General features: G+C 39.8%; 1 protein-coding gene across 2 annotated transcripts in view; it reads right to left on the bottom strand.

Annotated features, from left to right (window-relative positions):
* Positions 1 to 5706: 5706 nt before the first annotated feature.
* The window catches only part of slc4a3 (solute carrier family 4 member 3), a 33355-nt gene continuing 23414 nt past the window's right edge, over positions 5707 to 15647 (bottom strand). For both annotated transcript variants that reach the window (XM_088353371.1, XM_088353372.1), the window contains 12 exons: positions 15451 to 15635; positions 15161 to 15380; positions 14044 to 14259; positions 12058 to 12206; positions 11804 to 11998; positions 11562 to 11741; positions 11350 to 11439; positions 10931 to 11097; positions 10583 to 10836; positions 10321 to 10490; positions 9075 to 9248; positions 5707 to 6063 (listed from right to left, as the gene is read on the bottom strand). In XM_088353371.1, coding sequence (XP_088209497.1) covers positions 5986 to 6063; positions 9075 to 9248; positions 10321 to 10490; positions 10583 to 10836; positions 10931 to 11097; positions 11350 to 11439; positions 11562 to 11741; positions 11804 to 11998; positions 12058 to 12206; positions 14044 to 14259; positions 15161 to 15380; positions 15451 to 15635 — 2078 coding nt within the window. In that variant the 3' untranslated portion in view covers positions 5707 to 5985. The remainder of the gene's footprint in view (positions 6064 to 9074; positions 9249 to 10320; positions 10491 to 10582; positions 10837 to 10930; positions 11098 to 11349; positions 11440 to 11561; positions 11742 to 11803; positions 11999 to 12057; positions 12207 to 14043; positions 14260 to 15160; positions 15381 to 15450; positions 15636 to 15647) is intronic.

Below are 15647 nucleotides of genomic sequence, written 5' to 3'. Positions count from 1 at the left end.
ATGATCGCAGCAAGGCTTTAGGGCTAGGACCTTAGCTTGGCCTTTTGGCTGAGAGTAAGTGTCCCGGCTCCTAGGCTTTGTAGCGTATTATGAACTGACCGATAACGGATAATGGATAATGAATAACGAAGATAGAACAATAACCCTTAAAAACCCCAAAACCCCCGTGAAACAGTTCAGGGATGGTCCGATTTAAAAGTGAATTGATTAGAATTCGGGCAGCACGGCGGCCCAATGGTTAGCGTGTGTGCGGCACAGTTCTGAGGTCATGAGATCGAACCTCCTGTGTGGAGTTTGCATGTTCTCCCTGTGCTTGCGTGTGTTTCCTCCGGGTACTCCGGTTTCCTCCCACATTCCAAAATCATGGATGTCAGATTAATTGGCTGGTCCTAATTGTCCCTAGGTGTGAGTGAGCGAGCGAGTTGTCTGTCCCTGTGTGCCCTGCGACTGGCTGGCAACCAGTTCAGGGTGTCCCCTGCCCACTGCCCAAAGATAGCTGTGATGGGCTCCGGCAGCCCCGCGACCCTACTGAGGATAAGCGGTGCAGACAATGGATGGATGGATGGATGGATGATTGGAATTCTTTGTACCAAATATTTATTTTTATTATCATTTTTTGTTTTGGACAAGCTCAATGTTTATCAAGAGACCTTGTAAATAACCCCAAGTTTTCACTTTAGGGTGTAAAATGAAGACCATTGGGAACGGTTTTTCATGTACAGTAAACCCCCTGGGATACGGTAGCCCCACCTTACGATGGTTTCACTAAACAAAGTGGAATGTTTTTGGGGCCCCTCTTTACGGCATTTTCCCCACTAGACAGCACCAACTGTACTTCTGGTGATCTTCCCGAAGACCCGTAACGGTCTATCCAACAAGAAAATAAAAAATATACATACAATTATATTTTAACACATAAATATTACAAAATAAGTTGTAATTGTACAGAATTTGTTTTCCTGAAGAGAAAAAAAGTAATTGAAATATCAAGTCATAAATTCAAGTAAGCAAAATGGGTGCCGTGAGCTTTTATTATTTTGCCGTAGCGCTATCCAACAAAGTTATACTTCCCCATTTTCCTTACTGAGAAAAAACATGTTGAATGCAAAGAAAACTAACGCAAAAATGAAGTAATCTATTCATGTAAAATGGCCGCCCTCAGCTTTATTTTTTAGCAGTAGCTGCAAACTTCGTCCTCGTACTTCCTAATTTCCTTGTTTACAAAAAATGCTTAATCCGAATTGTTTTTGTCAATAGATTCTTAAAAAGCAAAGAAACCCCACTCTGAGGGGTAAAATGAAGGGAAATCTCATTTTTAACACCTACTTTGAGTGAGTGGGGTCAATTAATCAGCTTGATTTTTACTTTTTTATTCTTATTTTTTAAGTAAGAGGTAATAAGATGAAGAAAACATGACTTTGCAATGACTTTTCCTCAAGATATAACCTCTAGAGACTCAAAATCTTTTTCTGCGCTTATCTTCGTATCCCTCACAGCTGTTCTCCTAATTCGCCGGATTTGTTCGACACGATCTTTTTTCCAAACACGGGGCCCGGAAAGACGCAAACTTTAAAAACTTTTTTTGTTTTAACGTACGTCATTGCTTGGACGCGTGTCAGCCGTCGTTAGCATTTAGCGTTAGCATCTAGGAGGGAAATCCAGCAACACGTGTGTAAGCTTAGCCGATGTCGGGCCGTGTTTTATTAGTGACAGATGAGGAACGTGTGCCGGAACAGATGAAAGAGCTAGCATAAATAAAAAACATTTGTGTTGTTTTTGGGGCGTATGAAAAAAAAGGGCTTTTAATTCTTTGCCAACGCCTCCTTTGCACATAATCTGCCATTTTTTTTGCATGACGTCTTGAACAAAAAAAAAGGAGAATAAAGTTCAGGTTTGCAAGTGTCGAGTGTTTACGTAGCGCCTCAAGTGTGCGCAAACATACGCTCGGACTTAAGGTATTTCTTTTTAGCAGCAGGGTTTGAATTTACTCCACAGAAAAACAATTGAAATAAAAATAGTTTAACGATAAACCAAAAAAAACATGTTTTAACATTCGTTTTCCCAATTTAAAGGAACAGTGTGTAATGAATCACCACTATAGATCATAGTAGCTTAGAATGGAGCTAAAGCTTTTGGAAGAAGAAACTACGGAATCTGAATTTGCAAGCCTAATTTTGAATTTTTTTTCAAGTAAGCAAATTTACATTTAAAAAAAATTGAACAGGAAAAACAGAGAAGTACTTGAAAATACGATAATAAATTAATAAATATAGAAATACACACATAAACAAGTCTCGTAATAAAATGCCCCCCCCAAAAAAAGAATTCTCCACAAATTTCTGAAAAACAAATCGTAAAATAAGATGAAAATATTTGAAATGAGCAAAAAAATCAAGGATTAAAGATAATGTATATTTCAAATGTATTATATATAATGTATATACTTTTTTCTTTTTTAAAAATTGTTCATTATTTTTCCTGTAAAATAAGGAAAAATATATTCCTAAAATCAGCAAAATTGCCTGACTGGGTAGATTTTTCAATGTTGTGTTAAATATATTCTGGCTAACTTTAGCAACTAGCTACTAAAACTTTCAATCGCAAAGTTCAGCAAAATGAGTGGCTAAAGAAGGAAACAGTGGGGGAAAAGCACCGCATTGACAAGGTAACTTCTTAAAACGGTAATTCAAGCTTCCATAAACGTAAGATGCCGGCCATCATTAATTTGTGATATATATTTTGTCTAATATCTAAACCTTCCCAAAATATTTCATAAAGACAAATCATATAAAAAGTGGAATTGAAGAGAAATTATCTTTAATATAGCTATAAGTATATGTTAATTAATTTCACGCCATTTAATAGTATTTATTTATTTAGTAGTTATTTTGAATGGATTTTTTTATTATTTAATATTAATCATTTTGATTACTTAGTTACAGCAATTCCGAAAAATTGTAAATTATTTACAAACATTTTTATGAATATCTCATAAAGACCAAGTAAGCTGGATATACCTGGAGAAGCTCAAAAAAGCTCATAACTGGAGTTGGCTAACTTTTGCGTCTAGCAGGAGAAGTTTCTAAAACCCTAAATCACAGAGCTCAGCAACATGGCTAGAGAAGGAAACAGTGGTTAGGTGGCTAGTTTCTCAAAATTGTCATTATACCTTAGTAACCGAGCTTGATTCAACTGGAGCAGATAAAAAAAAGAGCTCGTAGCTGGAGTTGGTCAGAGCTGGCTGACTTTAAAGGCTAGCGGGAAAAGGTACTTTAAAAGCCTCTTAAAATATTGAAACTTTCAAGTGTAGGAAATCTGAATCACATAAGTGGCTAGAGAAAGAAACAGTAGAGGAAGAAAACAGCACCAGACAAGCCAGCTTTGCAAAATGGTCATACGGGCTTCCCTAGTCGCAAAATGGCTGCTAAACATGACTGTGACGTCAATTTCTCAACCTCGCAGTTTCTAAAATTATATATATATATATATATATATATATATATATATATATATATATATATATATTAGGGTTTTTTTGGGTGCATTGACGAAATGAAGCTAATACTTTTCCTAGCTTTTCATGAAATAAAAGCCGTACAATTTTCAAAGGCTTTCCAACATTCATTATTAGCATTGTATGTTTGCCCCAAGCCTACAGAGTAATTAAAGAGCCGGTACAGTAGTTACTGTTTCCTTATGACTTCTGGGAAGAAAGTCTCACACTAGTTCGGGGAAGTCGAAAGTGCTGCGTGTGTTTTTGTTGATTTTTATGTTTGTCATGTTGTGTACTCTCTGTACTGTCTTTTTTCTCTGCTTTAATTTGTGATCCATCCATTATCTGCACCGCTTATCCTCAGTAGGGTCGCAAACTCCACACAGGAAGGCTCGATCTCATGACCTCAGAACTGTGCCGCGCACGCGCCAACCACTGCGCCACCGTGCTGCCCTTAATCTGTGTTGTTGTCTGGTAAATTTGGTATTTCATGGTTGTGTTCTATGAGCGTCTTTTCATCCTTTCATGTTTTGTTAAGTTTAAGCCAGTTGGTGTTCCAACAAAATCTGCGCTGTCTTACTTTCATGTTCTTGTTCAGTTAGTTTTTTAGTGTTATATTTGGCCTGGATATTCAATCTTTCACTTTTTGTTCTGTTGGAGCAAGTTAGTGTTACGTACACATATCCCCAGTTGTCTTCCTCTCATGTTTTTGTTCACTTATCGTGATCCCTCCATTTTCATGTTTTGTTCAGTAAGAGCTGGTTTAGGTCAGAACATTATGCTCTTATACTATCTACATGAGTGTACTCCCTGTGTCCTCCCTCTTTCCTGTCTTGTTCAGTTAGAACCAGTTGATGTAACAACAAATCCTGCGTTGCCCTCTTTTATGTGTCGTTCATAGAGTATGTTAATGTTTTGATTCCTCTACTTTCATATTTTGTTCATTTTGAGTTGGTTGCTGTTGGAACATTATGTAGTTGTTCTATCTACAGGTGAGCATGCTCCCAGTCTGCCTCTTTCCAATCCAGTCCAGTCGGAATTATTTGATATTTCAATATGTCATCCTTTTGTGTTTTGTTCAGTTAGATCTAGTTAATATACCAACATATACTGTGTTGTCTAATTTTCATATTTTGTTCAGTTAAAGCTATTTTCTGTTGCAACACAACGGCGGCAGTGGCTCAGGAGGTAGAAAGCTCGTCTTGGGATTCAGAGATCGCAGTTCGAATCCCGGCTCCTCCGTGTTACATGTCGAAGTGTCCTTGGGTAAGACACTGAACCCCTAATACCCCTCAATAAGCAGGTTAGCGCCTTACATGGCTGCACTGCCGCTATTGGGCAAATGTGAAGCACACTGTAAAGCGCTTTGGGAAGTCTCGACTTGAAAAGCGCTATATAAATGCAGATCATTTCATTTCATTTCACATCTTGAATCATCTTACTTTAAAATTGTGTCTACAGTTAAGAGCAGTTAGTGTTCTAACTTAATCTGCGTTATCTCGCTTTCATGTTTTGTTTGGTTGGTCTTAAAACATTATGTGTTTGTTCGGAGCCCAATTTTTTCTCTACTTCCTCACTTTTGTGTTTTATTCTGTTAGAGCTAGATGGTATTCATGGTTGTCTCTATTTAATGTTTTGCTCAGTGTGAGCTATTTTGTGGTCTAATATGTCCAGTGACTTTCATGTTTTCTCAAGTGACAGCTGGTTGCTGTTCAATCCACGCGTATGTTCCTTCTGTGTTTTGTTCAGTTTGAGCCAATTGCTATTTCAACTAAAAAATGTACTTTTTAGTGTGAGCTAGTTTGTGGACCAACATGTCCTGTATAAACCTCATTCATGTTTTTTTCAGTTAAAGTTAGTATTCCAACACATCCTGCGTTTTCTTCATTTAGAGCTTGTTATGTAGTTGTTCAATCCTTTCTTGAGTATGTTTCCCGCTGTTCTCTTACTTTCTTGTTTCATTCAGTTAGAACTAGTTAGTGTCCCAACATATTCTGCTTTGTCTTTCATGTTTTTCTTCAGTTAGCATTCAAGTTCAGACATATCTAACGTTGTCTTCTTCCATGTTTTGTTCAGTGCGAGGCCGTTTGTTTTTTAACATAGCCTGCATTTTCTCCCTTTATGTTTTGTTCGTTTTGATCTAGTTAGTGTTTTAAAATAATGTAGCAGTGACATGTAGTGAAGTCTGTATTAAAATAATTTTGACACCTAAATCCTGAAGATCCTGTGACACTTTATTGTTCTGTTTCTGTACACTGTTATCAATTCATTTCCTCTAAATAAATACTTTTTTCTGTGTATACATTTATTTACGCTCGCATGACATTGTTTTTTTTTTTTTTTGGGGGGGGGATATAAATATATATTATCCATATATTGATTTTAGACATTTTCAATATAGATCTATTTTTGCCTTAAGATTTTCCCGCCAAGTCAAGGCGAAAGAGAAGAAAAAAAAGGAGAAAAAGAATAAATAGTTTTCTTGACTCGATTCACACCAGCATGTGAATTTCATTGTACTCGTCTCGTCCGTCTTCGTCAAAGTTGGGCGAGTCTTCGTCGCAATCCAGCTGCGGGCAAAAAATATCGTAATTAGCAAAAACATGCCAAAATATTATTAATGAATTTTCCAAATTATAAGCCAATACTTTGCGGTCAGTATACATATTTTTTGGGCCGTTTAATTTTATAACAAAGATTCATAGGTGGTCGAAAACATGCCTGTAACAATCGCAATGCTGCCAACAAATTGACCACCAGAGGGAGCTTTAACTAGACACATTTCCTATTAAAATAGGATTTATATCAAAAATAAGCCTAATTGTCTCATTGATCTCATTAGAGATTGTTTTGCTTATTTGAAGTATTTGTATGACCTTTCTAGGTAATACACTATATATTGTTCATTCATTCATTCATTCATTCATTATCTGCACCGCTTATCCTCAGTAGGATCATGGGGGTGCTGAAGTGGGCAAGGGACACCCTGAACTGGTTACAAGGCACACAGAGACAGACGGCTCACTCATTCACACCTAGACACAATTTGGAGCAGCCAATTAACCTGACATGGATGTTTTTGGAATGAGGAAGGAAACACCCGGAGCACCCAGAGGAAACCCACACAAGCAGGGGGAGAACATGCAAACTCAGCACAGGGAAGCTGGTAGCTGGATTTGATCACATGACAACAGAACTGTGCCACGGCCGCGCTAACCACTCAGCCGTCGTACCGCCTATATTACAATATGTATTATTATCATCGAAATCATTGACTATCTACTAGGAAATAATTTTTTTTCTCATTTTAAGGATGACTTTTCTTACTGTATTTAAAGAATATTGTTTTGAAATAAGCTAAAATATACCTTAAATAAGAAATAAAAATGCCAGCTGGGTCAAATATTCCGTATTGTCCCTTTCATGTTTTGTTCAGTTACAGCTTTTTAGTATGACTACAAAATATTTCATGGGTTGGTTGTCGTCATGGCACTCTAATGGTTTTGTCCATGTGAGAGAATGTTTTAGTATTGTCTCTAATTTCTAATTTTTAATTATGTGAGAGCTGCAAGACCCTGTGAGAGGGTCCAATATTTAGTTATTTGTCTTATTTACATATTTTTGTTCAGCTACAGCTAGTTAGAGTGACTGAATTAGATTTTATGGTCTTGTGTAATGGCAATCTCATTGTTATTTTGTCCCTAAGTGGCATGTTACCTGTGTAGTCTCCCTTGCATGTTTTGTTCTGTTAGAGCTGGTTGGTGTTATATGAGCAACGTTTTCTGCCAGTGAGGTAATCTATTTTATGTATTTATGTATTTGCAGTGTAGTTTTCTGGTAGCTACACTAACAATTAATTAATTTAAATGTACTTTTATGGGTTTAAAAGTTAAAAAATTATTAGTCAAATATAGGTTAAATAAGTTAAAACTTTTTTGCATTCATGGAATGTCAAGTAGACATTTATTGTCATATGAGAAGTATGTTTACATTTTTTAAGTGCCAAAATGTTTACTCCCCATGAGAAATAACCATTGTGAAATATCCCTTCAAAGCTTTCTTTAGAATTTGTTCAAAAGGGACAAGATGTCAGGCTGTTGCATGGAACGACGTAAATACAACACACCCCAGTAATAGAGGTCTTCTAAGAAGAAAGCAGAAAACTACACATTTGTCATGAAGGAATTCAAATTCAAATATTTGCTTACCCTTACTATAAACCCAAGCCCTATCCACTTACACTAGCCCTAACTCTTTTCCTATTCTAACTCCCAAGCCCTAGCCCTACCCAAGCCCTAGTCCTAAGTATTCTCCTAACTAAAACCCTAACCGTTAGTCCTAATCTTAGTCCTAACCATAACCCTACCCCTAGTCTTAACCTTATTATTCCCTAACCCTTAAACTCTAACTCTACTCTAACCTTCTAACCCAGGGGTCGGGAACCTATGGCTCGCGAGCCATATATGGCACTTTCTATGAGTATCTGTGGCTCAGAGACCAATTTGATTGCATGCAAAATTTCTCCATCTTGTTTAAAACCGGAGTTGTCTATCCTATCAAAGTGCACGTAAAGCCAAACCAAAGCTAAACACGAGAAAAACACTTCGCAGTATATATAGGGCACGTTTTTCACTACAATTTACAGTCAAGGTGTCACACAAAAAAGGGGGGAAAAAAACTCGTTTTGGCTGTACAACGCTAAACAATCCTTTATTTAAAAGTTCACTATATAATCTGTGTTCAGTGTTCAGATACTTTATGATGAATCCACAGAACTGTAAATACGCCAAAACACCGGAAGAGAACTTAGTCATTTGATTGGGTGAGTGGGAGGGATGGGTGGAGCTATGCAAAAAGTACAAGCACTCCTTCCCATCTCTCGCCAAAGGTAAGCACATAAGGCTCCCTATTCTCAGAATGTTGTGACGTTTTTACAAAATAAATGCTTGCATCTGGTTTTGAAACCAATATGTATGAAAAAAGGGTCAAAAGGAGTTTAACCGATCTTGAGTAATTGCAAGAAAGAGACAAGTTTAAAGTGGTATGTTTGTTGAATTTGGGACAGGGGCTCTGGCATTATTCTCTTTTCATAATTTTTATCAAATCATCAAAAATAAATGTGCTGAAGACTAAGCTTTTGTCTGGGGCGCCGGTTTAGCAATTTAGTAAATTTGTCTCATAATATATGGTGTGGCTCTTTCCCAAAATAAAATTAATATTTTTTGCTTTTATGGCTCTTTGAGTCAAAAAGGTTCCCGACCCCTGTTCTAACCCATATCCATAACCCTTAACTAAAACCCTAAAACGTTAACCTTCTAACCTTAGCTCTAAACGTAGTCTTGATCCAAATTTTCTGCCTGTGTGGAACTTATTTGAAAGGGAAAAACAATGTCAAGATGTCTCGTGGAACGACACATATACGACACACCCCAGTAAGTGTCGTTTTCCAAGAAGAAAGCTAAGAAAGTTCAATATTTGCTTTTGCTTTCGAGGCGTGAGCGTTTGACTCGATCGCATCGGCGTCAAGTTGCGCGGGGATGAGTTTTAGGTTGGGAAAGCCCCCGCCCGCCTGGGCACCCACCGCCTGTAGTTCTCGGTCCTGGAAAATCCTGGAAAGGACCAGGCGACGTAGTGGAACCGTCATGATGAGGACAAAGGGGAAGGCCAGGGATGCGGCTGTGGACTTGACTACCCACAGGGCCACGATGCAGCCCAGCTGGATCAGGGTGAACAAGTTCATGCGCCAGGTCTTCACCTGCACACAAATAAATGGACCAATGACAATCCGAGAAAGTCTTCATCATGATTTTGGCCTTGGACCATCTCTCCCTAGAGGGCAACAACCTGAGGGAAGTGACTGAACTGTGCACACCGGCGTATAATCTCTGCACACCTAACCTGAATAAGTCCAGGCGTATTCATTTATTCGTCGTTTTGATGTTGGTGTCCTCTCTTGGGTGCCTAAGTAAGACTGTCCAAGGTCAAAGGTTTTGTCATAAATTAGCATTAACTGCACACAATTTTGTTCTATGTTTATCAGGGACTTGCGTACAATTTTTTTAGAGACGTGTTGTTGTGTATGTCTAGATCAGGGACTTCGAGACGACTTTTTCGAGGCCAACATTTGTGAATGGAGACCAATGAAGGTCAAGATGGAGAAAAGTGGTTGAGCTTCTCCATAACCCTCGAAAATCCAAAACAGTACTAGAATCCAAACCATCACAAACAGGGAAAACCTTTTGCAGTTGGACAAGCACCAAGACCTGAAACCGTGGACCCAGTTCGGTTTCACGCTGAATCAAGTTCTGCTGTCATACTTCTAATGATTCTTGAAACTCTTGGACAACATTTTCGAGACCAAAATTTTTGCATGAAGGCAATTTAAGATGGAAACGCGTGGTTAAGCTTGTCCATATCATGGACTTTGATACAAATGTTTTGAGATGAGGCTCACAATCGACACCTGTCGTTTCTTGAGGATGTGAAACAGGAAAAACTGTATTTGCTGTTGGAAAAGCACCAAGACCTATCGCGTTGTTCTGCTGGGTCTGGTTCTGTTGTGGTACCACTAATAATTAAAAAAATGGTTTAGAGTTTGAGTTCAGACTCATACGTTTAAGATCTTAAGATTAAGAGGTTCTGCAGTGTGCGGTGCAGGACCACCAGGCTCCGCAATAGTCTAGTCCCCCTGGCCATTAGACTGTTAAATGGTCAATCTAACATATAGTTAACTTAAATCTAAACGGCTGCTAATCTGTCTTTTTGCACTACTGGCAGTTTTTATACAATAAAGTAGATCTGAATCTGAATCTGAATCTGAATCTTACCTTTGTGACATAAATGTGGTCCGGATGATGCTTAGCCGGAGTGACCATGAGTGTGATGCGTTCGTACAACTGGATCCCCGTCAAAGAAGTTACCCCCATGTAAAGGAAAATCCCAAAGAGCACCGCCAAAGGAATGAGTCTAAGCACGTCCGTCATCACGATGGACATTCCTGGAACAGAAAAGATCAGAGTTTTTGTAACCAGTTGTGGACTGAAGTCATATATATCAGGGATGTTTCTCAGTTGCCGGTCATCATTTTACCAACAAGGATGGCAACCAGAAGCCCGGTCAACCGCTGCTCCTTGACTTCCTGGATCATGGGTTTCTCGCCAGGTGCAGTGGCCTTGCTCATGACGGTGAGGGCATTGACGTGGGTGACGGAGCGCACTGTGGCTGCCGTCAACCATGGTAGACCGAAGAGCGGGCAGAAGGCGCCCAGGATAACAATCAGCAGCAAGTCCAGGTGGAATCCCGAACCCTTCACCAGCCGGCGCTCCTTTTTAGACACAATCAGCCTAGAGGAACATGGAAACACCAAATCTAAAATCTAAAGAAATTGACTTTTACCAACTCCTACTGAGCAGGGAAGCCAGCTTAAAGTCCACTCACGAGGTGATCTGCGTTTCCATAAAAATGAGGATGAAGACAAGAAGGGCGGGAACGATGGAAGCTCCCATCATCCAGGTGGGAAAGGGCTGCTTGTCACCAAAGGGACTGATGAACCAACCTCTCTTGTTCGGGGAAGTCACTGAAAAGCCCGACGGCACATTAAGCTTCTAGAAGAAAGCCAAACACAACACAAGAGGTGAAAAGACCCCTCGAGGTTCAGAAGGTTTTGGTTTAGTTTTTGCTGATAGCATTCCAGAATGTTTTGGGAAGAAAGAAGACAAAGATGTTTGTGACAATTAGTAACATAATCTAAAATATTTTTTTTGCTATGATTTCTTTTTTAGTTTAATTGGAACGCCTGAAAACTGTTTGCAACATAGCTGTCTTACGTCCAAAACCCGCCTTGAAGATCAATTTACCTGTGTGTAAGTGTCAGTGATGGAGTAGTCTACCAACACAGAAACTAAAATTGAAATGGGAATCCCAAAGTCCCCAATGATTCTTCTTGCCTGAGAAGAAAAAACAAAGAAAATGGACTCAAGAGGACTTTGGATCAATTTTAGCAAAGTATAGATCTGGTAAAGAACCTGCTTCTCTTAGGGCTGGGTTAAAATTACACCTAAATGCTTACCTTGCCACCTAAAAAACGACTGTTTCTAAACTTCCTGAGAAAGAAAGCCACAAAGAACGTCCCCATCATGAGGACCAGGGACAGCAGAGCTGTGTTGGGTTGGTTTTGGGCATCCTGAAGCTCAGTAGGAGGAGTAGCGTCCCCGGGATACCAGGCCATCAGGGGATGCTCTTGAAACACCTGAAGCACCAAACCACGGCCAGTCAAAAACAAGTCCATCCGAAAATCTGGTCTCCACAGACCTTTATGAGCTTGGAGAATGTCTCGTAGATGAAGATAAGGGAGATCAAGAAGGCGAAAATCTCTTGAGTGAAGGGTGAAATAAACCGGACCAGGAAGCTCCCTTCCGCCGCCACAATCAGCAGGACGATAAAAACCAGCCAGAAACCGATCCACACTCGACCCGTCAGGTACTCGAAATTGTAGGCCTGGCAGAACTGAGGGGGAAGATTCATAAAGATGCAGGTCTGAAGCCTCTGTTGGTATCTAGTGCTACCTTGTAAAAGGCTTCCTCAAAAACCAGTAAAGGTCCAGAGAATCCGATGATGAGCAGAGGCTGACCGGCCAGCAGGGAGAATATAACTCCTATCGTGGCAGTGGAAACTATCAGCTCGGTCACTCCCATCATGCCCTCTGTTTTCTCCCCTGCAAGATACAAAAGACAGAGGTTTTGGATACTTATTCTTCCCCCTCCTGTCACTGTATCCATGCTTTCCTCATTAAGATATGGAAACGTATACATTTTTGGGTGCTTTTGGTTCAAACACTGTTTTTTTATCTGTGTGGTTTTGACAAAACTCAGATCACATTTGAGTTACGTATTCTCCCCCTTTTGTCATTTTTTGCATGTAATCCTCATTAAAATATGGAACACTTTAAATGTTTGCATTGTTTTAGTTTGAGTATAGACACGTTATTTTCATCTGTGTGATGTTGACAAAGATCAGATAGTAAATGAGTTAAAGTATTTTCTGCACTATAAGGTGCAGCCCCAAAAATAGTCTTTTGTCACATATTTTCCATCCATAAAGCGCACTGGACTGTAAGGCGCGAGAGTAGGAACGTCATCAAAACAGTCCGATAGGTCAGTCAAACTTTATTAACCCTTGAGGTTTCAACTGCTGAGAAGCAAATATGTGCCCCAGACTTCACGATGTCACCAGACACTGAAATGTGTCATGCAACTTTTCATTGGAAAGCTTAAACTCTTGTAATTCAAGGTATGCTGACCATTTAAAAATATACTCCTCGGAGAAACATACCAATGAGTCGAAAACAAGATACCCAAAAAAATATAAAGCCAGGGTCACCAAAGATATTGTTTTGCAGCCATCACATTTGATGTTCTCCATCCGGTATGTAGTAAATCAAACCGTATAAAATATTTACGTACAAAACACACGATAATGCCGACAAAAAAACTAAAAAAAAGCCTAAAAGCATCTCTGCATTGATGGATGTGGCTTGTTGCTAGATGCCTGTCTAGCCCGATAATTCCCATTTACAATCAAACAGACAAATACATTTATTTTCTCTACGCCGTAGACCAACCTAACTTGTGATTGATATCTTTTTCGGTCAATTGCAGACTTTGTTTTACCCCGCTTTAGCCTATATAAGCCTGTAAATAATAAAAAAGAACCCACCTCTTTCACCTTTGAATAACTTTAGCCAATAGTGACCGATTCAAATGATGATTGACACATTGGTTAGGAAATGAAAGGCCGGTATATCTATCCCAGCATGCACCGCGCACTTCTTCTACAGAGGAAAATCGTGTCGCAGCTGCTTACCGTAGTTGCGAGACCTGTTGCGACTCAATATTACATTGATCCACATATAAGGCGCACCATATTATAAGGCGCATGGTCAGCTTTTGAAAAAAATTAAAGACTTTAGGTGCGCATTACAGTGTGGAAAATACAGTACTTATTCCTCTCCCTTTTATCATTTATGGCATGCTATCCTCATTCAAATTCTGAAACATATAAATGTTTGGAGAAATTGGTTTCAAATCAGCTTTCAGTCTCCTTAGGAGGAGGGTTCCCTTACTTACTTATTTCCCTTCTGTCATTGTTTGCATCTTATCCTCATAGAAATGGAAACCTTTAGTAATTCAAAACTCATCTAAAAGAATTCATCAACTTTATTATTCAGATAATAATTGACCCAATATTTAAGACAAACTCACTCCCTAAGGATTATGTGACTGATTACTGGTTTTTATCTGTTCTTCTAATGAAACTATGAAAAAACTCATGTAGTGCACCGGAAGGTGGGACAATCTTAATATAAACATTTAAATTGTCTCTTAATTAATTCATCATTTGTCCAAATTATTGATTGACCCAAAATTCATGACATATAATGGTGACCAGAGAGAGGGGCTAACTCCTGAACTCCAGATTATTAGACTGATTGAGGTTTTTCATTTGTTCTCCTGATAAAACTATTGAAAAACTAACAGTCAAGATTAGCTTACCTAGAAGGCCCCCAAAGGTGATGGTTGGAGACAACGCAGCAAAGTAAATAAATATGACAGCAGCAACACATTGCATGTCGACGGCGTCTTTTAGGTCGCTGACGTAGTTGGGGTATCGGCGCCGGATATCATGAATCAGCCCCCCAAAAGGAATCCCTGAACGCTTTAACGGGTCCACTTCCTGTTCACCATCGTCCTCCTCCTCTTGAATCATGTCTAGGTTAAGAAAAAGTTCAGTCAGGAGGTAATAGGCGGTAATGTAAAGATATGGCGCAACACCTTCCCCAATATGATGCCAACCAGGGGGGCACATCTATCTATATTCTGGCTTCCCACTTGCAAAATGTGAAAATGTAATTGAATTATCCATCCATCCATCATCTGCACCGCTTATCATCAGTAGAGTCGCGGGGGTGCTGGAGCCCATCTCAGCTGTCTTCGGGCAGTGGGCAGGGGACACCCTGAACTGGTTGCCAGCCAGTCGCAGGGCACACAGGGACAGACAATTCGCTCGCTCATTCACACCTAGGGACAATTTGGACCGGCCGATTAACCTGACATGCATGTTTTTGGAATGTGGGAGGAAACCGGAGTGCCCGGAGGAAACCCACGCAAGCACTGGGAGAACATGCAAACTCCACACAGGAGGTTCGATCTCATGACTTCAGAACTGTGCCGCACACGCGCTAACCACTGCGCCGCCGTGCTGCCTTCAATTGAATTATCTTGTCGAACATTGTATACATGGCACTCCAGGGTAAACATGTATTAAATAATTTAAAGGTAGAAAGAGATAAAAGGCTATCAGGGTAAATAGGCAAAACCTATTTACAATGTAGTTTTTAGAAACTGGTCTAATTTATAATAATTATGCGATGAGAAGTATAGTGCATAGTCACAATAGTGCAATGAAAAGAAGCGCAACAACCTTTAGCAGCGACAAAAGTTCAAAATAAGTCAGAAGGTATATGTTTTCACAAAAAAAGAAAGAAAAAAAAGAAAATAAGTTAAGATATGTTTTCACAGTTTTGTGCGCCCATTTAGGGTGGTGATTCCCCTAGGAAGAAAAGTTCTTTACCATAAGAGTGTGGGAGATTCTGAAGATTCCGTGGCTTACCTTTGTCGTTCTGTTCCATGCCGGATGAAGACAGGTGCTTCTTCAGCTCCCTTTCCTTGCGCTTGCGCAGCATTTGTTTCTGGAAGTCGGCTACGGTCTTCAGCAGGTCTTTGCCCGCAACGTCCGACGGCGGGATGACAATGCTGCAGTCCAGGAACTCATTGATACCGTTTAGGAGATCCTGTCTGTTGTCTGCAAAGTATGCCACTTCATGGAAGTTCTAAAGAAAAATATCCACTCAAAATTCATTTTTTTGTACAATTTTTTACCAATTCTGCTTGGTTTCACACCTTGTCAGACATGAGCGTGGAGAAGGAACGTCCGATCTCATGGTAGTCCACGTTGGATTGACTGGGACCCAGCAGGACAAAAAGAAAGCGGACAGGAACCGGCACCTCCAATACTGACTCCAAAAGCACTGCCTCGTTCAGGCGGACAAAGGCCATTGCCGGCTGCTCCAAAAATTCCACGCAGCCTGCCCGTACAC

The sequence above is a fragment of the Urocampus carinirostris genome, chromosome 14 (genome assembly GCF_059441175.1).
Source record: "Urocampus carinirostris isolate Australia breed hairy pipefish chromosome 14, RoL_Ucar_1.0, whole genome shotgun sequence".
Classification (NCBI taxonomy): Eukaryota; Metazoa; Chordata; class Actinopteri; order Syngnathiformes; family Syngnathidae; genus Urocampus; species Urocampus carinirostris.
This window is presented reverse-complemented; position numbering and strand designations above follow the sequence as displayed.